A 27,223-nucleotide genomic window follows, 5' to 3' on the forward strand; every position below is an offset into this window, starting at 1 on the left:
TAGCTGGTGAATGAATGAGTGCAGCGTCAGGCCTTTCCCCAGCCGGGAGCGGGGCTAGACGACAGCCCAGTGTGACTTGGCAGCACATGTTGACGTCGATGTGGGCTCCTGAGCGGAGGTTGCACTGATTTATTTATTCAATCTCCTCTGCTCTTCACCTATTAGTTTGTTGGTTGGAGCTGCAGCATTCAGACACTGGGTTTTATCCTCATCCTGTCAGTTTGGTGCTTTGGCCCCTCCCCTCCTCTACACAGGAGCTCTGAATGCCAGCTTCCCTCCCTCTCTCCACTGATAACAGCTTACAGGCATTGTGCTGCCCGCTGGAACTCAGTGCCAAGGTCACATTATTTTAAAGAACAAGCGACACAAAATGCCAAAAGGTGAAAAGGCAGTCTGGAACAAAATAATCCTGTACTTGGCATTAATGGGATAATTCAAATGGAAGAGTAAGGGTTACTCAGATTAAAATAGACTCTTATATAAACCCAGAGATTTAGTGAAAGTAATGTTACTGATAAATATATATATTCTCTATCACGAGAAAATATCCAAGTAATTTTAAAGTGATAATCAAAATATCTATGTTAACATCAGCATAGCAACCTGCATCCCACTGCTGGCTTGCCTCTGAAGCTAAACCGGGTCGGTCCTGATCTGCCCCTGGATGGGAGACTAGATGCTGTGGTTAGGGGTGTTGGAGGTCCAGTGGGTGGCACTCTTTCCTCTGGTCTAAAGAAATCCCAATGCACCAGGGCAGTGAAGGGGACTTTACCCTGCAGAGTGTGCATTCTTTTGGATGAGATGTTAAATGCATGTCCTGACTCTCTGTGCTCATAACAAATCCCATGAAATGTATTGTAAGAGTAGGAGTGTTAACCCTGGTGTCATGGGTAAATTCCCAACCTTGCCCCATTTGTTCTGTCTTGTTTTTCCACACACCTGGTTTCAATTCCCTCATTTACTTGTTGTGTATTTAACCCTCTGTTCCCCCCATGTCTTTGTGTGGGATTGTTTATTGTAGTGCTTGTGCATGTTCCCCGTGAACGGACAACAGGTTATTTTTGTGCCTATTTATCTTGTTGTTCTGGATGCCGTTGGTTTTGCTTAATAAATCAGTTCTGATCTCCTGCGCCTGACTTCTCTGCCGCCAATTACGCACCCCGCTACAGTGTTGGAGTTTCCCCCTTACTATGTAAAGCGTTTCGAGTACCTAAGTTGGTAGAAAAGCTCTATATAAATCCAATCAATTATTTTTAAAGTAATGTGATTGTAGGGTAGGACTTATTATGCAGAATAAATCTCTGAAAAGACATTATGTTTGACTTTGAATGGCTAGTTTGGCAAATTGTAGGGCCTGCCAGTCCTGAAAAGAATACGCAATTTCTGAAAAGAATCCGTAAGTCAAAAAATATTGAGATTTGTAAACTGCATGCCATACATATACAGTATGTGTGTTTTCCATTATAAATCAGACCCGTGCGTGAACAAGCATTATAACTCTGCCTGGAAATCACCCTCCATTCACCATTTATGGCAACAATAACACCAGTATAATTTGGAACTATTGGAATTAGGCCACAACAGTTTCTAAAAGAAAGAGCCACGGCAAATTTGATCATTTTGATCAAAAAAATATATCCCCCCCATTGCTTGCAAAATAATACTTCAACTAGAAGTATTCTAGAAAAACTAGAAAAAGTGCATACTCATGGTCTAATGTTTTCGTGGAGGTATGGACATTCTCATGCCAAGTTCAGCTTTTAGAAATGCTAACTTTTGTGGGAAAACTGGTACATATTTTGGGGTATATTTTATCTGTACAGTACGCACAGTTTATAAATGGACCCCCTGGAGAACTCCACCATGATCATGTGAAAAGGACACGAATGCAGGATGTGAACTGTTTGGCCAACCACCCAACTTCACTCCAGATCACTTCAACTTTGAACAGCTTAGACTGAACTTTTGTTTAGTATGGTTCAAAGTTGTTTGATTGCTTGCTTTATAGGTATCTCAAGTGAAGTTAAGTAACCTATCAGCGTGACATTGATTTATGCTCCGAAGAATGAGCTGGGCCTTTTTCTTTTGACGTTACTACATGAAGATCTTATGTGTATATCCTGTTTTTCCTGCATCCTCAACTTGTCCTTCAGCTCTGAAACATATCCGCTGGCAAGTGCCTATCCCTACACTACCACACTATTCACACTTCACCAAACTATATGTACTTTATTGTTCTATTCATACGGCAAGTTATGAAAATACATGTGCAAAAGAGTAAAAAAGCAGTTCAATGGTAACAAAAATGTCCAGTGATGACAACCAAGTAAATCAATGTGAATTGAATAATGTGAATCTTAAAATGTGTAAAAGTAGAAAGTATTGAGGAGTCTACTGAGATAGCGTTTAGCTTTTGCCCTCGAACACGTTCCTCACTCCTCCTCACCTTGCTTATTGTTTATTTTATTCATCTGCAGTACCTGTTACTCCAGGGCAGGCTGAACAAATAAATCATTTGGAGGATCTGTCTCCATCCAATGGGCTCATGATTTATTTACACATAATCATGGATAGAAAGAGAAAAAGGAGCGAAGTATGGGCCACCCTAAGGCAGAAAAGTTTTGCTAGATTGTTCACCTGCTATTTCCTGTAGGACAACACGTACCCAAAGGCTTTTCCAATACCAGTGTTACGTGGGCCTATTTGTTTTATTTAAGGCTAGTGATTTGGAGATGCTAATAAGGGACAAATAACTGAATATGTCCAAACTTTTGTATAAAGAAGACATTACATACATAAGGTATGTTTTTTAATGTTAGGATTCGTCTTGTATTATTTAAGTATGTGGTGATATTCTCTTTTAGCCTTTTACACTTGTGGGATTTGGCCAATATGGATAGGGCTAAATTGAAATGTTTCTTACAGAGGAAATATTAAAAGCATATGCATAACCATGGTAGCAATTGAAAGGGAACAGTTTGTAGACAATGGGAAACTAGTGAGACCAAAGTTGATTACACAACAGTTCATCTGACACGACTGAATCCAAACATTACTCTTGATTTTATGTGCATTTTACATTTATTGTACTTTTTGCTGCATTTGTTAATAACGTATTAGAAGGTACTCTGAACACATTTAGTAACATGACTATTCCTGGAAAATGTGGGGTAGGTGCAACATATGAAAGGACTAACTGGTGTCTCCAAGTGGCCACCCACCTCTCCAAAGCGTGCATAGATCCTAAGCAATTTCAAAACGCTTTTATGACTCAAAGAATAGTCTTCAACTATAAGGTACTAGAGCAAGCACACATAGTTGTTTCATTTGGAACACAACCTTGCATCCCCACCATCACACAGTGACTGTTGTTGTTTACACAATCTAAAAAACAGTCTATTATAAATCTGGGTCAGGTGGGCGTGATTTGAAATCTTGTTCTATTGCCAACATGAATAGCAAAGTTATAAATACAATCTTACAGTGTTAGGCTTTCGCAAGGCAATTCAAGGAAACAGATCCTAATTTTGGCACGCGTAGAAAGGACTCATGAGTGCATTCAGGTGCGTGTGTCCAGCAGCATTTCTTTCTTTTAAAATAAACAAAAATAGACTCATTCTGTTCAGAACAACCCTGGGTTTGACGTCATGTCATCTTGTAACTGTAAATCAAAAGTAGTGATCATATATGTTGACCCTGTATATCCCATGAGTTTTATGATTTTGTGATATGAAATACAGATGCTATTATCTGAGGATAGCACCATAGTAAACAAAGAGAGAGAAGCATAATTCAACCCTGCAGGCGCGACACAAAACACAGAAATAAAAATATAATTAATGCCTTACCTTTGACAAGCTTCTTAAGTTGGCACTCTAATTTTTCATAAAACATCACAAATGGTAATTTTGTTCGATTAATTCCGTCGATATATATATCCAAAATGATTTGCCGTGTTTGATCGAGAAAAACAATGGTTCCAACTTGCGCAACGTGACTACAAAATATCTCAAAAGTTACCTGTAAACTTTGCCAAAACATTTCAAACTACTTTTGTAATACAACTTTAGGTATTTTGTAACGTAAATAATCGATAAAATTGAAGGCAGGATGATCTGTGTTCAATACAGGAGGAAAACAAACTGTAGCTAGCTTTCTGGTCACGCGCCTCTATCTAACAGTACACTTCAAGTTACCCACGTTCAAGATGGCCGTTCATCTTCATTACAGAAAGGAAAAACCTCAACCAATTTCAGAAGACTGTTGACATCCAGTGGAAGCGATGGGAACTGCAAGAATGTCCCTTAGAGATCTCGATTCCCAATGAAAACCCATTGAAAAGAGGGTGACCTCAAAAAAGAAATCTGAATGGTTTGTCCTCGGGGTTTCGCCTGCTAAATAAGTTCTGTTATACTCAGACATGATTCAAACAGTTTTAAAAACTTCAGAGTGTTTTCTATCCAGATCTACTAATAATATGCATATCTTATCTTCTAGGGATGAGTAGCAGGCAGTTGAATTTGGGCAAGCATTTCATCCGGACGTGAAAATACTGCCCCCTGTCATCAAGAAGTTAATTATTCCATGTCCATGAACATTCGACTACCGATCAGTGATTGCAATAGTCTACTTTCTCTATGATTTGCTTGGCCTTCACTTGAACTCTGTTGAACTCTGCATCCAGCAAATGAGTGGATGGAGGTGTGTATGCTGGGCGAAGAATATTTAGAAATCTCTTCCAATACACGTTGCCTGTAAGCATCAGAGATGAACCAGTTGCATACACAGCTCGAGCAAGAAATTCATCAGCATTTCTCTGACTACGTTACTCCATTGACTCAAAAAAACCTTCTGATTTCAGGAGGACCATGAGCTGTTGCTATCAATACGGTATCTGATTAATAAATTTCACCTCAAATAGAAGTAGAGGGACTTTTGTCAGAGGTTGCTTGTTGTGAGCGCTGAGGGAACTTTATGCTCTTGGCCAGATAATTCTGTGACTTTGTTGCATTCTTCACATATGATTTGGCACAGTATTTGCAAATGTACACAGCTTTTCCTTCTACATGTAAATGTACATTAGCTGCAGTGAAACGTCTCCACACATCAGATAGTACCCGTGGCATTTTCCTGTAAAAAAACAACAAATACAATTCCATGTACAGATAAATAGTTAAGCAGTTCAGATTAAGCACCTCCTTTGTAAGATAAATGTTTTAAAATGAAACATGTATGGAAACAGGTGAATTAACACTCCTCAGTTAGCAGGCTCAAGTTAACTAAAACCCACATGGTAGCAAAAACTAACGGGCTCAAAAGCATCTCATTAGTGTGCAAGATCTTGAGAATCAGCTGTACATGTGGTGGAAGAATGTACTGTGCATGCAGAGGGTTGCAATTCCATTGAATTGGGGATAGTTTCACCAAAATATGCCACAAGACCCAGAATTGCCTTATGTGTATCCCACAAAAAAGCTTTTTTAAAAGGAATTTAAGCAAAATTCCCCAAATTCCCGGGCTTAACTTCACATTTACCTGAAAGTTTCCGACCCTTTGCACAATACCCCATAATGTCAAAGTGTTATCTTAATTTTAAAATGTATTCAACCCTTTAATGGCAAGCTTAAATAAATTCAGGAGTAAAAATGTGCTTAACAAGTCATATCATACATTGCATAGACTCACTCTGTGTGCAGTAATAGTGTTTAACATGATTTTGAATGACTACCTCATCAATACCTCATCAATACATAAAATTATCTGTAAGGTCCCTCAGTCATGCAGTGCATTTAAAAGACAGATTCAACCACAAAGACCAGGGAAGTTTTCCAATGCCTCGCAAAGAAGGGCACCTGTCGGTAGATGGGGTAAAAATAAAAAAAGCAGACATTGAATATCCCTTTGAGCATGAATAAGTTATTAATTACACTTTGGATGGTGTACCAATACACCCAGTCAATACAATGATGCATGCATCCTTCCTAACTCAGTTGCTGGAGAGGAAGGATGATGCCAATGGTGACTTTAAATCAGTTACAAAGTGTAATGGCTGTGATAGGAGAACTGGATCAACAACATTGTAGTTACTCCACAATACTAATCTAAAGGAGGAAGCCTGTACAGAATAAAAATATTCTAAAACATGCATCCTGTTTGCAATAAGGCACTAAAGTAAAACTGCAAAAAATGTAGCAAAGAAATGTACTTTATGTCCTGAATACAAAGCTTTATGTTTGGGGCAAATCCAATACAGCACATCACTGAGTATCACTCTTCATATGTTCAAGCATGCTGGCGGCTGCATCATGTTATGGGTATGCTTGTCATCGACAAGGACTAGGGAGTTTTTGTAGGATAAAAATAAATGGAATAGAGCTAAGCTCAGGCAAAATCCTAGAGGATAGTCTGCATTCCAACAGACACTGGGAGATGAATTAACCTTTCAGCAGGACAATAACCTAAGAAAGAAGGCTAAATATACACTGGAGTTGCTTACCAAGATAGCATAGATTGTTCCTGTGTGACTTAGTTACAGTTTTGACTTAAATCAGCTTAAAAATCTATGGCAAGACTTGAAAATGGCTGTCTAGCAATGATCAACAAGCTTGAAAAATAAAAAAAAGAATAATGTGCAAATATTGTACAATCCAGGTGTGCAAAGCTCCTAGACTAACCCAGAAAGACTCACAGCTGTAGATGCTGCCAAAGGTGATTCTAAAATGTATTGACTCAGGGTGTTTCATTCTTTATAAATTTGCTCAAATGTACAAAAACATGTTTTCACTTTGTCATTATGGGCTATTGTGTGTAGATGGGTGAAAAAAATGGAATCCATTTGGAATTTAGGCTGTAACACAACAAAATGTGGAATAAGTCAGGGGTTATGAATATGTTTCATCAAGAATCAAAGGATATGTATCACTAATTTAGAAGTAAAAAAAATATATAGCTTCAGATTGCCCCTTTAAGTAACCAGGTATTATAATCAATTAATTTTTCTAGATTTGTCTTAATGCTTAAAGTGTTGCCATAGTTTATACCTGCTTGACTTCTCTGCTCATCTGCCATGCCTAATGAAGGCTCCACAACGTTGATGAGATGAATGTGAGTGCTCCCAAATCTGCAATGTGAGTTCTCTAATGGAAGCAGGTCTGATCAACTATCTATCTTAGTATTACATTATAATTTACTTGCTCCATTATGTCCCTTCATTGCACTTGATCCATTCAAGCATATTATATTCTGTGCTATTTTAAAGTTCCTCATTTAAAAATTCCCAACCCAGTGTTACATTTCATGTAGTTGTTTGTCTCTCCTCTCTCCCACCAGATGAAGTCTACAGAAGTGGACCAAGGGCTTTTCACAGACACCTACTGCAAAGTGTGCAGCGCTCAGCTCATCTCCGAGTCCCAGAGGATCGCCCACTACGAGGTACGGAATACTTGAAGAGCTTAATTCAGAAACGCTATATGTCAATTCAGAAATGTAGGTAAATTAACTTGTATTGTTGAAATAAATTACACTACATATAAACACAACATGTGAAGTGTTGGTCCCATGTTTCATGAGCTGAAATAAAAGATCCCAGAAATTTTCCAGACGCACAAAAAGTTATTTTCTCTCTAATTTTGTGCACAAATTTGTTTACATCCCTGTTAGTGAGTGTTTCTCCTTTGCCAAGATAATCCATCCACCTGACATATGCGGTATATCAAGAAATTGATTCAACAGTATAATCATTACATAGGTGAACCTTGTGCTGGGGGCAATAAAAGGCCATGCTAAAATGTGAAGTTTTGAGGGAACGTGCAATTGGCATGCTGACTGCAGGAATGTCCACCAGAGCTGTTGACAGAGAATTGAATGATAATTTTTATACCATAAGCTACCTCCAATGTCATTTTAGAGAATTTGGATTTAAGTCCAACCAGCCTCACAACCGCAGATCATGTGTAACCAGCCCGTGCCATCCACATCCAGCTGCTTCACCTGCGGGATGGTCTGAGACCAGTCACCCATACAGCTAATGAAACTGTGGGTTTGCACAACTGAGTAATTTCTGCGCAAACTGTCAGAAACCGTCTCAGGGAAGCTCATCTGCATGCGTGCCGTCCTCACCAGGGCCTTGACCTGACTGCAGTTCGGCCTGGTAACCGACTTCAGTCTTCATATGCTTATGCTTCATATGCATATGCTTCATATACCGACTTCAGTCTTCATATACCTTTGATGGCCTCTGGCACACTGTATAAGTGTGCTCTTCATTGATGAATCCCAGTTTCAACTGTACCAGGCAGATGGCAGACAGCGTGGTGGTTATGGTATGGGCATGCTTAAGCTACAGAATGAACACAATTGCATTTTATCAATGGCAATTTGAATGCACAGTTACCATGACGAGATCCTGAGATCCATTGTCCTGCCATTCATCCGCCACAATTACCTCATGTTTCAGCATAATAAAGCATGGCCCCATGTCTCAAGGATCTGTACACAATTCCTGAAAATGTCCCAGTTCTTCCATGCCCTGCATACTCACCAGACATGTCACCTATTGATCATGTTTGGGATGCTCTTGATCAATGTGTACAACAGCCCATATCCAGCAACTTCACACAGCCATTAAAGAGTAGTGGGACAACATTTCATAGGCCACAATCAACAGCCTGATCATCTCTATGCGAAGCAGATGTGCTGTGCTTCATGAGACAAATGGTGGTCACACCAGATACTGAATGGTTTTCTGATCCACACCCCTACCTTTTTTAAGGTACAGTATCTGTGACCAACAGATGCATATCTGTATTCCCAGTCATGTTAAATTCATAGATTAGGGCCTAAATTAATTTATTTAAATTGACATTATTTGAACTGTGAATCTTAGAAAGTGTTGCATGTTGCAATTTTTGTTCAGTGTATGAAAGAGATTGGTGTGTTTTTTTCACTATCTAATTATGGTATGGGGGTTTTCAAAGATTAATTTTTTTGTCTATCACTTGATGGTTTCATTTCAGATTCACAAATAATCATGTTTTATTTAGCAAAATGCTATATATCTGCCTCACTTTCAGAATAAGTAAAATGTAACCAATAACTAGCCTACATTTGTTTTATAAAGAACTGTACAAATCTGTGTGAATGTACTGTGTGTGTATACTGTATATATATATTTTTTTTGATTCAATACAGTAATAATATGAGATATTTATGAAAAACATTTACACTTTAGTAATTTAGCAGATGCTTTTATCCAGAGCGACTTACAGTAAATCCATTCATCGTAAGATAGCTAGGTGAACAATCACATATCACAGTCAAGTATGCAGGATATGAACATTCAATTTGAGAAAAACAATGGATATATAGCGCTTTGCAAAAAAACACATTTTCATCTAATATCTATAAATAAATAAACTGAGAACACCCCTAAGCATTCATATCGGATTAAAAAGCACTTAAAAATGTGTTGATTTTATAGAATTTTGGAAATACTCTTCACTTACAGTACACTACAGTAGGTCTGCTCGTCCACCGCCAGTCTGAACTGACACGACACATCACAATGAACATCAGTCGTACAGTAGATCACCTGCTAGGTGTCAACAAACTATGGCGATTCAACATGTATTATTGTCTGGAAATGAACAGAAAATTATGGCCTACGTTCTGTGGTGAGAGGCGATAGGACGACTCGCGACGCATCTGCTGTGCACTGCCGACGTTCATGTTAGTCTGTCAAGTCTTTTAGGGATGAGAGAGACCGCTTACCAGACGATTCAACCATTAATAACCAAGGCTTAGGTCATACTGTTTGTTCTGTATCAGTCAGAGCCGCTCAGCAGCAGCAATCCCAAACAGCAGAAAGCTGCAGTTTTAAAATGTCAGGCACATGACTCACCTGGTTTTACACAAATCTTCTTAATTATTTAGTTAAAGTGCTGACGAACAGCAAACACTGTCTGGCTCCATTGCTTTCCAGGACCACCACCTGGTTTGTCAGAGATATTGCAGAAGAGGTTCTCTATCGAAGTGTTTCCCCATTGCTTCAGTTTGGCCAGTGCTCGCCAGAGTACAGCTGCCTTGCATTTTCTTCTGCTTGACTACCAACACCTCATAGAATGGTTATTAAATATGAACACAGACTCTTTCAAATTACAATGTATGCCAGCACCTGTTTCATTCCACTCCAAGCGCAGTGGCTGCCTTCTGGGAGGTAACTTGGCTCGTCTTTATTACAGATGTTGCCTTTCACTCACTGCAACAGTCAGATGGCCAGAACAGAGCGTCTGACTGCACTGCAGGGCCCATGGTGCATTTGTATGGACATCAGGAATAATAGGAGCTGAAGGGACTCATATGAGTCTTTGTTCATGCAGTTTAAGTATTAAACAGAGTGCTTGCCTTGCTCACACCTGACCGGTCACGGAGGTTGCTCTTCACTCACTCACTCAACTTGTGGTCTTGGCCATCTTCTCCAACGGGCCCCAGCTCTGCTGATGTTGCTGGAGTTCAGTTTTGTTTGGTTGCTACGGTAGCAACTATACTGCTGAACGTTTTGAACGATGTTACACTTGATACTGTTATTTCTGATAGCACTGAAATATTATGTACTGTATATACTTTGATCAAGTTTTAGATTATTATAATTATTTAGTTGTATCCCCCATTCTCTGAATAGTCTGTGTTAATATGAGACAAACTGTGTGCAATGACGTTCCATTGGGTTTAAATGAGGAGGATGATATGTTCAGAATATGTGTTTAGTCCAGGGGTGTCAAAATTATTTTGCCCCGCGGGCCTCATTCAGGCTTCAAGATCTGAAGGTTATATTTCCTTTCCGTCAAAATTAGCTAAAAATAGTCCTCTATACATCGCTTTTGGAATTTTTGATGCTCCCTGATTGTCCAGTTTTTGTTACAATGATTCTTAGCAAGCTACACATTTTAGATTTGGTTTTAGTCATTTTAAAGGTCCAATGCAGCCGTTTTTATCTCAATAATGTCATTTCTGGGTAACAAGCTATTGTTTATATTTTCCTCTGCATTGTAGGGAGGGCTCCAAAATAAGGATTTCACTGTTTGTCTATTTACGAAGCGTGTGACAAATAAAATATTTGATTTGATTTACAGTGCATTCGGAAAGTATTCAGACCCCTTGACTTTTTCCAAATTGTGTTAGATTACTGCCTTATTATAAAATTGAAAAAATGTATTAAAAATAACAAATGAAATACCTTATTTACATAAGTATTCAGACCCTTTGCTATGAGACTCGAAATAGAGCTCCGATGCATCCTGTTTCCATTGATCATCCTTGATGTTTCTAGAACTTGATTGGAGTCCACCTGTGGTAAATTCTATTAATTGGACATGATTTGGAAAGGCACACACCTGTCTATATAAGGTCCCACAGTTGACCGTGCATGTAAGAGCAAAAACCAAGCCATGAGGTCAAAGGAATTGTACGTAGAGCTCAGAGACAGTATTGTGTCGAGGCACAGATCTGGAGAAGGGTACCAAAACATTTCTGCATAATTGAAGGTCCCCAAGAACACAGTGGCCTCCATCATTCTTAAATGGAAGACGTTTGGAACCACAGAGAATCTACCTAGAGCTGGCCGCCCGGCCAAACTGAGCAATTGGGGGAGAAGGGCCTTGGTCAGGGAGGTGACCAAGAACTCGATGGTCACCCTGACAGAGCTCCAGAGTTTCTCTGTGGAGATGGAAGAACCTTCCAGAAGGACAACCATCTCTGTAGCACTCCACCAATCGGGCCTTTATGGTACAGTGGCCAGACGGAAGCCACTCCTCAGTAAAAGGCACATGACAGCCCGCTTGGAGTTTGCCAAAAGGCAACAAGAGACTCTCAGGCTTGAATGCCAAGAGTCACGTCTGGAGGAAACCTGGCACCATCCCAACGGTGAAGCATGGTGGTGGTGGCAGCATCATGCTGTGGGGATGTTTTTTTATATCTGTCTAGACCACGTCCCCACCTAATATTGTTTTGTGTTCCACAGGCCCATGTTGACCCATGTTGCTGGCCCATGTTGACTGCAATACTTCCCACATTTGTGTCAAGTTGGCTGGATGTCCTTTGGGTGGTGGACCATTCTTGATACACACAGGAAACTGTTGAGTGTGAAAAACCCAGCAGCATTGCAGTTCTTGACACATACCGGTGCACCTGGCACCTACTACCGTACCATACCCCATTCAAAGGCATGTACATGTTTTGTCTTGCCCATTCACCCTCTGAATGGCACACATGCACATTCCGTGTCTCAATTGTCTCATGGCTTAAAAATCTTTTTTCAACCTACCTGTCTCCTCCCATTCATCTACACTGATTTGAACTAGTGACATCGATAAGGAATCATAGCTTTCACCTGGTCAGTCTGTCATGGAATGAGCATATTTTCTTAATGTTTGAATTTTCAGTGTATATGTAATGTATACAATACCATTGTATTTATACTATGATCCTCCCATTGTGTGGATTGCCCACTGCACCCATATATCATATCTGCTAAAAGGTTTTATTTGGTTCTTCAATTATCTGTTCTGTCTAACTTTGATTCTATACAAGTAAAGACTAACAAAATCCAACTTATCACATGGAATGTGCATGGGCTCCATGATAATAAAAAAAAACGTATGGTTCTTGAACACTTAGAGTTGTCAGCAGATGTGGTTTTCTTGCAAGAGTTGGGTTAGAGAGGCCCGTGCAGCCACCTAATGTAATAACAGCAGAGGTGTAGGCATCCTGATAAATAAGAATACACCATTTCCCCTTATATCCTAGCACATGGACCAATAAGGCTGTTTTCTAATATTGTACCATACATAGTGAAAAATAAACATTGATTTCATTATATTGTATATTGTATTTAATATGGATCCCCATTAGCTGCTGCCAAAGCAGCAGCTACTCTTCCTGGGGTCCAGAAAAATTAAGGCTTTTTTATACAATTTTAAAAACTGTGTGCCCTCGGGCCCCTACTCCACCACTACATATATCTACAGTACTAAATCTGCGTGTGTGCGCACATGTGTCTGTGTGTGTGTTGCTTCACAATATCCGCTGTTCCATAAGGTGTTTTTAAATCTAATGTTAATTCTTGCATCAGTTACTTGATGTGGTATAGAGTTCCATGTACTGTGTGTATTTATTTTACCAACATTTTTACCAGCATGTCATATGTGCAACCAGGGGGGGAAAAATCCTAGACCACCTTTACTCCACACATAGAGATGCATACAAAGCTCTCCCCCACCCTCCAAATCAAATTCTATCCTCCTGATTCCTGCTTAAAAGCAAAAACTAAAGAAGGATGTACCAGTGACTCGCTCAAATACGGAACTGGTCAGATGACGCGGATGCTACACTACAGGGTTGTTTTGCTAGCACAGACTGGAATATGTTCCGGGATTCATCCAATGGCATTGAGGAATACACCACCTCAGTCATTGGCTTCATCAATAAGTGCATTGACGACATTGTCCCCACAGTGACTGTACGTACATATCCCAACCAGCTCTGACGCTCGTCGGATGTGGAAGGGCTTGAAAACTATTACAGACTACAAAGGGAAACCCAGATGCAAGCTGCCCAGTGACGAGCTAAATGCCTTTTATTCTCGCGTCGAGGCAAGCAACACTGAAGCATGCATGAGAGCACCAGCTGTTCTGCATGCCTGTGTGATAACGCTCTCGGTAGCAGATGTGAAGTTAAGCTCCTAACAGGTCAACATTCACAAAGCTCCTGTGCCAGACGGATTACCAGCACGTGTACTCAAAGCATGCGCAGACCAACTGTCAAGTATCGAGAACGTCTCACTGACCAAGTCTGTAATACCTACATGTTTCAAGCAGACCACCATAGTCCCTGTGCCCAAGGAAGCGAAGGTATCCTGCCTAAATGATTACTGCACAGTGGCACTCACATCGGTAGCCATGAAGTTCTTTGAAAGGCTGGTCATGGCTCACATCAACAGCATCCTCCCGGACACCCTAGACCCACTCTAATTCGCATACCACCCCAACAGATCTGCAGATGACGCAATCTCAATCGCACTCCACACCGCCCTTTCTCACCGGGACAAAAGGAACACCTATGTGAGAATGCTCATCACTAAGCTAAGAACTCTGGGACTAAACACTTCCCTCTGAAATTGGATCCTGGACTTCCTGACGGGCCGCTCCCAGGTGGTAAGAGTAGGCAGCAATACGTCTGGCACGCTAATCCTTAATGCTGGGGCTCCTCAGGGGTGTGTACTTAGTCCCCTCCTGTATTTCCTGTTCACCTATGACTGCGTAGCCAAACACGACTCCAACACCATCATTAAGTTTGCTGACGACACAACAGTGATAGGCCTGATCACCTACAGCGATGATACGGCCTACAGGGAGGAGGTCAGAGAACTGGCTGTGTGGTGCCAGGACAACAACCTCTCTCTCAATGTGAGCAAGACAAAGTAGCTGATCATGGACTACAGGAAAAGAACAGGCCCCCATTAACATTGAGGGGGCTGTAGTTGAGCTGGTTGAGAGCTTTAACTTCCTTGGAGTCTTCATCACCAATGAACTATCATGGTCCAAACACACCAAGACAGTCATGAAGAGGGCACAAAAAACCTTTTCCCCCCCAGGAGATTGAAAAGATTTGGCATGGGCCCCCTGATTCTCAAAAGGTTCTACAGCTGCACCATGGAGAGCATCCTGACCCGTTGCATCTCCACCTGGTATGGCAACTGCTCAGCATCTGACCATAAGGCGCTACAGAGGGTGGTACGATCGGCCCAGTACATCACTGGGGCCAAACTTCCTGCCATCCAGGACCTGCATAATAGGCGGTGTCAGAGGAAAGCCTATAAAATTGTCAAACTCCAGTCACCCAAGTTCTAGACTGTTTTCTCTGCAACCGCACGGCAAGCTGTACCGGAGTCTAGGACCAAAAGGCTCCACAACATCTTCTACCCCCAAGCCAATAGACTGCTGAACAATTCATAACAATCGCCACTGGACAATTTACATTGACACCCCCCCCCCCTCCTCTTGTACACTGCTGCTACTCACTGTTTGTTTGTTACTTATGCATAGTCACTTTGCCCCCACCTACATGTACAGATTACCTCAACTAGTCTGTACCCCGGCACACAGACTCGGTACTAGTGTCCCCTGTATACAGCCTCAATATTGTTACTTTTTATTATTACATTTTATTTTAGCCTACTTGGTAAATATTTTCTTCTTCTTGAACTGCACTGTTGGTTAAGGGCTTGTAAGTAAGCATTTCACAGAAAAGTGTATCTACACTTGTGGTATTCGGCGCATGTGGAAAATAAAGTTTGATTTGACTCCAGTCATGGCTCTTTGTAGTGCTGTGTGCCTCCCCATAGTCTGTGCTGGGCTTGGGGACTGTGAAGAGATGTGTTGTTGGGTATGCATGGGTGTCTGAGCTGTGTGCCAGTAGTTTAGACCGACAGCATTCAACATTTCAATACCTCTCATAAATAAAAGTAGTGATGAAGTCAATCTCTTCTCCACTTTGAGCCGGGAGAGATTGACATGCATATGATTAACATTAGCTCTCTGTGTACATCCAAGGGCCAGCCGTGCTGCCCTGTTCTGAGCCAATTGCAATTTTCCTAAGTCCTTTTTTTGTGGCACCTGACCACACGACTGTACAGTAGTCAAGGTGCGACAAAACTATGGCCTGCCAGACCTGCCTTGTTGACTGTGTTGGTAAGAAGGCAGAGCATCGCTTTATTATAGACAGACTTCTCCCCATCTTAGCTACTACTGCATAAATATATTTTGACCATGACAGTTTACAGATTATATTTGAGAGGCTTCCATTAAAGAACACCTTCTGTGTTCTGTTAGACAAGTAACTCTTTGTCTACATTATAGCAAGGGGTGTAAAGCCATAACACACAAGTTTTTCCAGCAGAAGACTCTGATCGATAATGTCAAAGCTGCACTGAAGTCTAACAAGACAGCCCGTTTTATCATCAATTTCTCTCAGCCAATCATCAGTCATTTGTGTAAGTGCTTGTTGAGTGTCCTTCCCTATAAGCATGCTGAAATTCTGTTGTCAATTTGTTAACTGTGAAATCGCATTGTATCTGGTCAAACACAATTTTTTCCAGAAGTTTACTAAGGGCCAGCAGCATGCCAGCAGCATACCACCCTGCATCCCACTGCTGGCTTGCTTCTGAAGCTAAGCAGGGTTGGTCCTGGTTGGTCCCTGGATGGGAGACAAGATGCTGCTGGAAGTGGTGTTGGAGGGCCAGTAGGAGGCACCCTTTCCTCTGGTCCAAATATCCCAGGGCAGTGATTGGGGACATTGCCCTGTTTAGGGTGTTGTCTTTTGGATGGGAAGTTAAATGCGTGTCCTGACTCTCTGTGGTCACTAAAGATCCCATGGCACTTATCGTAAGAGTAGGGGCGTTAACCCTGGTGTCCTGGCAAAATTCCCAATCTGGTCTTCATACTGTACCTGTCATGGCCACCTCATTCCCAGTTTAGAATTGGCTGATTCATCCCCCCTCCTCTCCCCTGTAACTATTACCCAGGTCGTTGCTGTAAATGAGAACGTGTTCTCAGTCAACTTACCTGGTAAAATAAATAAAAAAGGGTTGATAACCGGCTGATTGGTTTGCTATTTGAGCCAGTAAAGGGGGCTTTACTGTTCTTGGGTAGTGGAATGACTTTAGCTTCCCTCCAGGCCTGAGGGCACACGCTCTCCAGTAGGCTTACATTGAAGAAGTGGCAACTATATCGTCTTCTATTATCCTCAGTCATTTTCCATCCAGATTGTCAGACCCCGGTGGCTTGTTATCGTTGTCTATCATTCTATCATTCATCTATCCTCTTCCACACTGACTTTACATAATTCAAAGTACAATTCTTGTCTTTCATAATTTGGTCTGATATACATGGATGTGTAGTGTAAGTGTTTGTTGCTGGCATGTCATCCCTAAGTTTGCTTATCTTGCCAATGGAAAAGGTCATTAAAGTAGTTGGCAATATCAGTGGGCTTTGTGATTGATGAATGAAGGAGCCAAGTTGGCTTTTCCCCCCACAATTTCATTTAAGGTGCCCCAAAGCTTTTTACTGTCATTCTTTATAGAATTTGCCTTTGTTTCATAGTATAGTTTCTTTTTATTTAGTTTAGTCTCATGATTTCTTAATTTGCAGTACATTTGCCAATCAGTTGGGCTGTCAGACTAAGTTGCCATACCTTCTGCCTCATCCCTCTCAACCATACAATTTTTCAATTCCTTATCAATCCAAGGAGATTTAACAGTTTTTACAATAATTTTCTTAATGGGTGCATGCTTATTAGTAACTGGAATAAGTAGTTTCGTAAATGTGTGTCAATTGCAGCGTCTGGTTGCTCTTCATTACACACCGCAGACCAGCAAATATTCTTTACATCATCAACATAGGAATCACTACAAAACTTATTGTATGAGCTGTTATACACTATATTAGGCCAAGCCTTTGGATATTTGGTTTTCCTAGATATGGCTATTATGTTGTGATGACTAAATCCTATGGATTTGGATACTGCTTTAAAGCAAATTCCTCCAGCATTATTAAAGATGTGATCAATACATGTTGACGATTTAATTCCTGGGCTGTTTGTAACTACCCTGGTAGGTTGACTGATAACCTGATCCAGGTTGCAGGCACTGGTTACAGTTTGAAGGTTTTTCTTGAGTGGGCAGCTTGATGATAGCCATAAATATTTAAATCACCCAGAAAATGTACTTCTCTGTTGATATCACATACATTATCAAGCATTTCACACATATTATCCAGATTCGGACTGTTAGCACTTGACTGTTAGCACTATAGCAGCTTCCCACAAGAATGGGCTTTAGGTGAGGAAGATGAACCTGTAGCCATATTACTTCAACAGCATTTAAAATTAGATAGTCTCTAAGCTTTACAGGAATGTGGTTCTGAATATAGACCGCAACACCGCCTCCGTTGGCATTTCTGTCTTTTCGGTAGATGTTATAACCATGTATTGCTTCCACTGTATCATTAAAGGTATTATCTAAGTGAGTTTCAGAGAGTCAGAATATGAATATCATCTGTTACAAGCAATTTATTCACTTCATGGACTTTGTTTCTTAGGCTACAAATGTTAATATGGGCTATTTTTAGTACTTGTCTGGGTTGCTTGATCATTTCTAATGCTTTACTGGGAAGCTTATCAGAGGTAGACTTACTCATGTTATTTACATTGGAGCTGATGGTGAAGGGTGCGCTGCATAAAGTGATCTTCCTACTAGTGGACATCACCTCAGTGCTAAGGGTGAAACTCTGGTTTATAGGCTCATAATTACTGCTTACAATAGCTGTAGGATAAACAGGTTTATTTGGTGCAATTTGGGCTACATACATTAAATTACTTACATTGTGTTTTCCAATGCCCTTAAAATCATGTACATTTGATGCAGCATTATGCCGACTCATTGTCACAATGGTAGAGATTAAGTGAGCTGGTCTTGGATCATTTACCAGTCATTGATTAAACGCAGCCTTGAAATGCGTGGAGTCCAGGAACCAAGATGATTTGGATGGACTCTGTCATTCCTGTAGAGTATCTTCTGTCTGCTGAATCTTTCACACCCCGTGGCCCAACGATGGTACTGGACCTGAAATTATTGGCAGTTTTTTTGTATTTTTTTTAATGCTAAAATCAGTTCTTTAAAATCCATTTTCAAATGTTCCGAGCTAGCCTTCCTGATGTGGATAGGGGGGTGCTCCCTCTGCTGTTTCCTAAAGTCCACGATCATCTCATTTGTTTTGTTGACGTTGAGTGAGAGGTTATTTTCCTGACACCACACTCTCAGAGCCCTCACCTCCTACCTGTAGGCTGTCTCGTAGATGTTGGTAATCAAGCCTACTACTGTTGTGTCGCCTGCAAACTTGATGATTGAGTTGGAGGCGACAAGATAAAAATCTGTCATTCTGCCCCTGAACAAGGCAGTTAACCCACTGTTCCCCGGTAGGCCGTCATTGTAAGTAAGATTTTTTTTCTTAACTGACTTTCCTAGTTAAATAAAGGAAAAATAAAAAAACATACATTTTTGTTAACCGTAATCTTAGTTATATTCCAACATTCCCGCCAATATCCATTCTTTTTAAGTCTTGGTTCCAATAGTTTATATTTGTTTCTAAGAGATTGTCAGTTGGATAGGCTCTCTGAAAGGTTTTGTATAGCTTACCGATCATATGAATATACTTTTCTCACTCAAATAGGATTCCTTCAAGATTGCTCTGTTGAACATTTCAAATTTCAATTTTGTGATACAAATCCTTTAAGTTTGTATGTATTTGAAAATAACTACATTGGTCAATACAAAATATTGATTTATTTCCTATTACCAAGTCATTTACGGTTTGTGTTTTTCTTAACTGACTTGCCTAGTTAAATAAATATATATATTTTTCTAAACAGCATTCTTACATAGATATTCCTCATGTCCAGATGGGATAGGGCATTGTGATGGCGATTGCATCATCTGTGGACCTATTGGGGCGGTAAGAAAATTGAAGTGTGTGTAGCGTGTCAGGTAAGGTGGAGGTGATATGACCCTTGACTAGTCTCTCAAAGCATTTCATGATGACAGAAGTGAGTGCTATCGGGCCCTTGATTTGAATCCATCCAATAGGTGAAATACAGATAGATAACTTAAAAAAAAAACTGGGCCCTAGGGTTGAGTGAGGATGAGGATTGCACTGTGGTGCAGTCTAATGTGGTAGTAATGTGAACTGACCATGGGTAATAACAGAACCAGTGTGACGAGGGTGGCATCTCTGATAGCCCAAAGTACTTGTACTGCACTGTGTAAAATATTAATTTTGTTATTGTCTGCTGTGTGGTGACTGCACCCTTGGTCTGTTGCCTCCTGCAGATGGGGTGTATCTGTGCTCTGCCTCATCCTCTAATGCATTGTGACTTGTTTGGGGCATAGTGACGATAGTAGTAGGCAGGGGAAGGCAAGAAGAAGCCCCAATGAGGACAACAGGCAAGCATCACATACTGTGAAATCTTCTTCCAGACAGTCCCAGAGTTTGTCCTGTATTAGTTTGGAGAGAGAGAGAAACGCTCCTGTGTCCTGAGTTGTCCTCTTCGTCGATATGCTGTTTATGCTTCATTTGAACCTTCCATCTACATTTTATCCAGGTCAATTAGGGTTAAGTGCCTTCCTCAAGGGCACATCGGCAGAGTTTTCACAGACTCTGGGATTTGAACCAGTGACCTTTCGATTACTGGCCCAACGCTTATAAGCGCTAGTCTACCTGCCGAACATATATACAGTATCTAGGCATTTTCTCCTTTTAAATCAATTTTATACTTAAGACTTCCTGAGTTTCCCCACATTTCTTTTAACAAGGTTTCCTTGTAATGCACACTCAGAATTTTAATTGTTAAGCGAATAGATGTATCCAATTCACAGTAAGAAACCTAGTTGACGTCATGCAGGGCTCTTGACTTGAATCCTGTACTAACGTTGAGGTTGATCACAGTTTAAAATGCAAAATCAAGCGGTCCTTTAGGCCATGCCTTTTCCAGTTGAGATTGAAGACGTAATTATTTCAGCATTGCAGAGCTGTTAATCTCCACTTCAAACGCATCAAAGCCACAGCTCTGATGTAGTTGGGATCAGAAAGGTCTGGTCCTACAGTTCAAATAATTGTTCCCCTCTTTGTGCCACATTTAAGGATGTGTCCCAAATGGTATCGTATTCCTTTTTGGTATCCAGCCTAATTTATGCCTTGATCCCCACCAAAAATGCAATGGGTTTAGCATGTGTTAATAGGACTCAGGAGGTAGGTAGAGCCAGGGCCGTGCACCCAAAAAAATCCCGCAACCGCTTTCAGACTCATTGAGCAATTATTACAAGGATGGGGAGAAGCAGCGCAATCTGATCAATAAAGTATTTTGCAAACAGTTTTTAATAAAAACTGCACTTATTAACAATGACCAACACAGTTCCAGACAAAAAATGATTGTAAAAAATACTCTAGCATACCATTAATAGGTCTAAATCCAACCCAACTCCAGTAAAAAAAAAATGTAGTCACATGCGCAGAATACAACAGTTAAAGTGAAATGCTTACTTACGAGCCGCTAACCAACAATGCAGTAAAAAAAAAAAAAAAAAAAAAAAAAAAAAATATATATATATATATATATATATATGAGTAAGAATAAGAAATAAAAGGAACAAGTTATTGAGGAGCAGCAGTAAAATAATAATAGTGAGACCGTACACAGGGGGGTACTGGTACAGAGTCCATGTGCGGGGGCACCGGTTCGTTGAGGTAATATGTACATGTAGGTAGAGTTATTAAAGTGACTAAGCATAGATTATAACAGAGAGTAGCAGGTGTAAAGGGGGGAATAGCCTGGGTAGCCATTTGATTAGATGTTCAGAAGTCTTATGGCTTGGGGGTAGAAGCTGTTTAGAAGCCTCTTGGACCCAGACTTGGCTCTCTGGTACAACTTGCCGTGTGTTAGCAGAGAGAACAGTCACGAGGGTGGCTGGAGTCGATGACCATTTTTAGGGACCGCATGGTGTTGAGGGCCTGCATGGCAGAAAGCTTGGCCCCAGTGATGTACTGGGCTGTACGCACTACCCTCTGTAGTGCCTTGCGGTCGGAGGCCTAGCAGTTGCATCACCAGGCAGTGATGCAACCAGTCAGGATGCTCTCGATGGTGCAGCTGTAGAACCTTTTGAGGATCCGAGGACCCATGCCAAATCTTTTCAGTCTCCTAAGGGGGAATAGGTTTTGCTGTGCCGTCTTTATGACTGTCTTGTTGTGCTTTGACCATGTTAGTTTGTTGGTGATGTGGACATCAAGGAACTTGAAGCTCTCAACCTTCTCCACTACAGCCCAGTCGATGAGAATGGGGGCTTGCTTAGTCATCTTTTTCCTGTAGTCCACAATCACCTCCTTTGTCTCGATCACATTGAGGGAGAGGTTGTTGTCCTGGCAGACCTCCTCCCTATAGGCTGTCTCATCATTGTCTGTGATCAGGCCTACCACTGTTGTGTCATCGGCAAACTTAATGATGGTGTTGGAGTTGCGCTTGGCCGTGCTGTCATGAGTGAACAGGGAGTACAGGAGGGGACTGAGCACACACCCCTGAGGGGCCCCTGTGTTGAGGATCAGTGTGGCGGATGTATTGTTACCTTCCTTTACCACCTGGGGGTGACCCATCAGGAAGTCCAGGATCCAGTTGCAGAAGGAGGTGTTTAGCCTTAGCTTATTGATGAGCTTTGAGGGCACTATGGTGTTGAATGCTGAGCTATAGTCAATGAACAGCATTCTCACAAAAGTGTTCCTTTTGTCCAGGTAGGAAAGGGCAGTGTGGAGCGCAATAGAGATTGTATCATCACTGGATATGTTGGGGCGGTACGCAAATTGGAGTGGTGTTGATGTGAGACATGACCAGCCTTTCAAAGAACATCATGGCTACAGACGTGAGTGCTACAGGTCAGTAGTCATTTAGACAGGTTACCTTAGTGTTCTTGCCACAGGGATTATGTTGGTCTGCTTGAAACATGTTGGTATTACAGACTCGGACAGGGAGAGGTTGAAAATGTCAGTGAAGACACTTACCAGATGGTCAGCGCATGCTTGCAGTGCACGTCCTGGTAATCCGTCTGACCCTGTGGCCTTGTGAATGTTGACCTGTTTAAAGGTCTTACTCACACCGGCTGCCGAGAGCGTGATCACACAGTATTTCGGAACAGCTGGTGTTCTCATGCATGTTTCAGTGTTATTTGCCTTGAAGCGAGCATAGAAATAGTTTAGCTTGTCTCGTAGGCTCATGTCACTGGGCAGCTCTCAGCTCTTGTGCTTCCCTTTGTAGTCTTTAATGGTTTGCAAGCCCTGCCACATCCGACGAGCGTCAGAGCCGGTGTAGTACGATTCGATCTTAGTCCTGTATTGACGTTTTGCCAGTCAGTGGTTTGTTGGAGGGCATAGCGGGATTTCTTATAAGCTTCCGGGTTAGAGTCCCACTCCTTGAAAGCGGAAGCTCTAGCCTTTAGCTCAGTATGGATGTTGCCTGTAATCTTTGGCTTCTGGTTTTGGTATGTACGTACGGTCACTATGGGGACGACATCATCGATGCACTTATTGTTGAAGCCAATGACTGATGTGGTGTACTCTTCAATGCCATCGGAGGAATCCCGTAATATATTCTACAGTCCAGTAGCTTAGCATCTGCTTCATCTGACCACATTTTTATTGATCAAGTCACAAGTGCTTCCTGCTTTAATTTTTTCTTGTAAACAGGAATCAGGAGGATAGAATTATGGTCAGATTTGCCAAATGGAGGGCGAGGGAGAGCTTTGTATGTGTGTGTGGAGTAAAGGTGTTCCATAGTTTTTTTCCCTCTGGTTGCATATTTAACATGCTGATAGAAATTTGGTAAGACTGATTTAAGTTTCCCTGGATTAAAGTCCCCGTCTACTAGGAGCGGGTGAGTGTTTTCCTGTTTGCTTATGGAATACAGCTCATTTAGGGCGGTCTTACTGCCAGCATTAGTCTGTGGTGGTATGTAGACAGCTACGAAAAATACAGATGATGACTCTCTATGTAGATAGTGTGGTCTACAGCTTATCATTAGATACTGTACCTCAGGTGAGCAAAACATCGAGACTTCCTTCGATATTGTGCACCAGCTGTTATTTACAAAAGTACATCTTCCGCCACCACTTGTCTTACCAGACGCCGCTGTTCTGTCCTGCCGAAATGGCATATAACCAGCCAGCCAGTTGTTGCCGCTATCATGTATCCCAGTGCTATTCAAACTTTTTGACTTGCGACCTTCCCCCCCCCCCCAAGAGGAGTGGTATAGAACATGTGACCCCTGCTCACGCACATGCAAGTGTGCACACGTGAACATGAGTGCACAATCGTTGCGCAAATTTGTGGGTACTATCTAATGAAGCTGCCAGTTGAGGACTTGTGAGGCGTCTGTTTCTCAAACTAGATGCTAATTTAACGACGACTTGCGGGCAATTGGTTCAGAACAACAATCACAACAATGTATACAAAAACATACTTTTTGAGGCTATTATACCACCCCTGAATAGGGCACTTTGGAGACTGGAAAGGTGCATGTGCTTTGCACAGGTAGAGCCCTATCTGTGCACGTGCCTGGGTGTTGCAGTGCATGTGCTTTGCACAGGTAGAGCCCTATCTGTGCACGTGCCTGGGTGTTGCAGTATGTTTAACCTTCATGTATTTCCTCACACATATCTAATAATATCCCATTTGCTCATTGGTGACAACCTTTTCAAGCTGTATGTTTGAAATTCAATTGACTTGCAGCTGATTAGAAATAGACCCTGGAGGGAGTAATCCCACCACATGTCGATGATAAGATTTTGTGCTTTACACATCAATATTCTTTGGTTATTTCAGTTTCAGGATAATTACCTGCCACACCCTGTATATTTCCCACAGATTACCATCCCATCTCTGTATTTTACTTTGCTTATGTTAGAAGAATCTAATTCTCCATCGCTGGGGAGTTTGCCCATCAACTGCAATTTGTCAGCTTTTTTTGCTTTGTTTTAAGTGCCAGGCAGTAAACGGACTGTATCGCACAGCAGCTGTAATGTAAATTACATTTTTCAGGCCATGCACCACCTAATTTACACTTTTTGTTTTCAATGCAGAATAGCACCCGGGTCTTTATAATGATAAGATCACATATTCGCTTTTTGTATCATCTTACCAGCAGTAGTGGTTATTTAGAAGGATTTGAGAGTCAATCTGGCTACTCTCTCTCCTCACTGAATGTTTGTGTCCCAAATGGCACCTTATTCCCTATATAGTGCACTTTTTTTGACCAGAGTAGGGTGCCATTTGGGACGTAATCATGTGTCTGTGGGACTTTATTTTTTATCTCTGCTCTTTCGTCCCCTCTCTCACTAATTGGTTCCCATTATCTCTGGAGTTGTGAGTTTACACATCAATGCTACCATACTGCTTACTTATTATTGTTATTTCTGTTCCCCCAACATTAAGCTAAGACACACTTCTTCCACTCTCTCCAGGGTTTCCACATTGTGCCTCTCTAATGCCTGCCATAACGTTGCTGGACCCCAGGAAGAGTAGCTTCTGCCTTGGCAGCAGCTAATGGGGATCTTTAATAAATACAACTAAAAGTGCCTTGCTTCTGTGTTTTGGGAAGAAAGGGTCGTGGTGGAAGATGTCCAAAAAATGTAAGGCAATAAGGTGACAGATGTTGTGTGCTCTGTAGCTCTAGTAGTGGAATGGGACTGGTCAGTTTACTGTGTGGATCAAAGCAGGTCTGCGGTGTCAACAGTTATTTGTGTTTACCAGGACTCATTCAAAGCTGTCACCACAACAGTGTGCATGTATACCGAAACCAAGGGTTATAGGATTTACTCATTGAGTTAAAAGATAGTTGGTAGCTCTGAAAGCCAGTACTTCAGATCTTCAGGTCTTATATTATGATTCAACTCTGTCCTCCTGTATGATGAAGATAGCACTGTTTACCAACAAAGATCAAACCGCATGGACTAATCGTCTTGTTCACCATTATTGCAATATTCATGCCCATATGTAGTGAGTTGTTTTGATGTTTCTCTGCATGTAGCTCCTACATGCATATAGATAGACTTTCATCTCTGTGTCTTTAGTACCATTCATCTCTCTCTCTCTCTGTCTCTCTCAAAATGTGCATGTGTGCTGCTTACTTGCCTTCGGCCAACGTGTTTTGTGCACTCTTACAAAAATGGGTGCTATCTAGAACCTAAAAGGGTTATTCATCTGTCCCCATAGGAGAACCCTTTGAAGAACATTTTTGGTTCAAAGTATAACTATTTTGAATTCCAGGTAGAACTATTTTGGATTCCATGTAGAACCCTTTCCTTTTCCTATGTGGACAGCTGAATAACCTTTTTGGAACCCTTTTTTTAAAGAGTGTAGTTGTCCGTTAAGACCTCTGTCTGCCACTGAGGGTAAATGAGGAACTGAGGAAGGACAACAAACATAACACCCTTGCTAGCACAGGGAATATAAGAATTATCTCTGGCCCCCTCCCTTGCTACCGAAGGTGTTCGGAACCTTTCAGCTAACTCTTTGCACTGAACGAGTACCTGAAGAAACTTTGCAACGACAGGAATGTCCCTTTTTGTGACAACTTTGATTTGCTGTGGGAGCGACCAGCACTTTTTAAAAGAGACGGGATCCACCCAGCAACATCACCAAATGTTTTAGAGACTGCTCCAGTTCTCCATGTGAGAATAAGCAACAGAGGACTTGGAAAGCAAATCAACTACTGTAGAAATTACACTATAGTTAATGTGAATAACCTAGTTGATGTTCCTTTCACTCCGCCTTCTAGTGAGTTTATACAAACTGTCATTTCATACCATTCTGTTAGATTGGCAACTGTCAGAAAATGTGAACCATAATAATTTGGTTGATATTCCATTGTCTATCAAGAGGGGGATGCCCCAGGGGCCGAGTGGTCCACACTCATTGAATATAACCCTTTTAAACGTTCGAGCAATCAATTGACCTCATTACTGAGCGCGAAGATGATTGCATGTTTCTCACTGAAACATGGCTGTCATCAGACTGTAGTGTTTCTCTTATTGAAGCCTCACCCTCGGACTACAGCTTTTCATACTCTGTCAGAAAAGGGGGAAAAGGGTGGGGAGACAGTCTCTATTTTTACTAATGCTCTCAGCTGTAAGGATATTTAGTTTGGTAACTTTGGGTCTTTTCAGCATCATGGTATACTGTTTAGCCACCAGTCCTGGCTATAACACTCTATGGGCCATCAATGCACTGCCCCATTTCTATTGTCCACAATTACTATGATAAAGTCATTGTGTTGAGATATTTTAATATTCATGTTGACAAAGAGACTGACTCCAAGGCCATTGAATTTATGAATATGTTGAGCTCTATGGACTTTATCCAACATGTTACTGGGCCCACCCATAACCGCGGCCGTACTCCTGACCTGGTTATTACCAAGTGTCTTCCTATTGACATATCCTCTATTGTTGATGTTGTTTTATCGGATCACCGCTGTGTATTTTGTACTACCCTGTTGCCCATAGCACAGCCATAGCTAGAGTAAAGTTGAAAAAGGCCACATCCAAATGGAGAGCCCCTTGGATGAGTAAGGAAACAAA

The 27,223-nt window shown here is 41.3% G+C and overlaps 1 protein-coding gene across 1 annotated transcript in view; it reads left to right on the plus strand.

The window, feature by feature from the left end:
• LOC135513885 (zinc finger matrin-type protein 4-like) overlaps window positions 1-27,223 on the plus strand; it is a 193,622-nt gene that overhangs the window by 23,108 nt on the left and 143,291 nt on the right. Inside the window, exon 2 of the mRNA XM_064936878.1 lies at window positions 7,330-7,431. Within this exon, the coding sequence (XP_064792950.1) occupies window positions 7,330-7,431 (102 nt within the window). The remainder of the gene's footprint in view (window positions 1-7,329; window positions 7,432-27,223) is intronic.

This window comes from Oncorhynchus masou, chromosome 25 (assembly GCF_036934945.1).
Source record: "Oncorhynchus masou masou isolate Uvic2021 chromosome 25, UVic_Omas_1.1, whole genome shotgun sequence".
Classification (NCBI taxonomy): domain Eukaryota; kingdom Metazoa; phylum Chordata; class Actinopteri; order Salmoniformes; family Salmonidae; genus Oncorhynchus; species Oncorhynchus masou.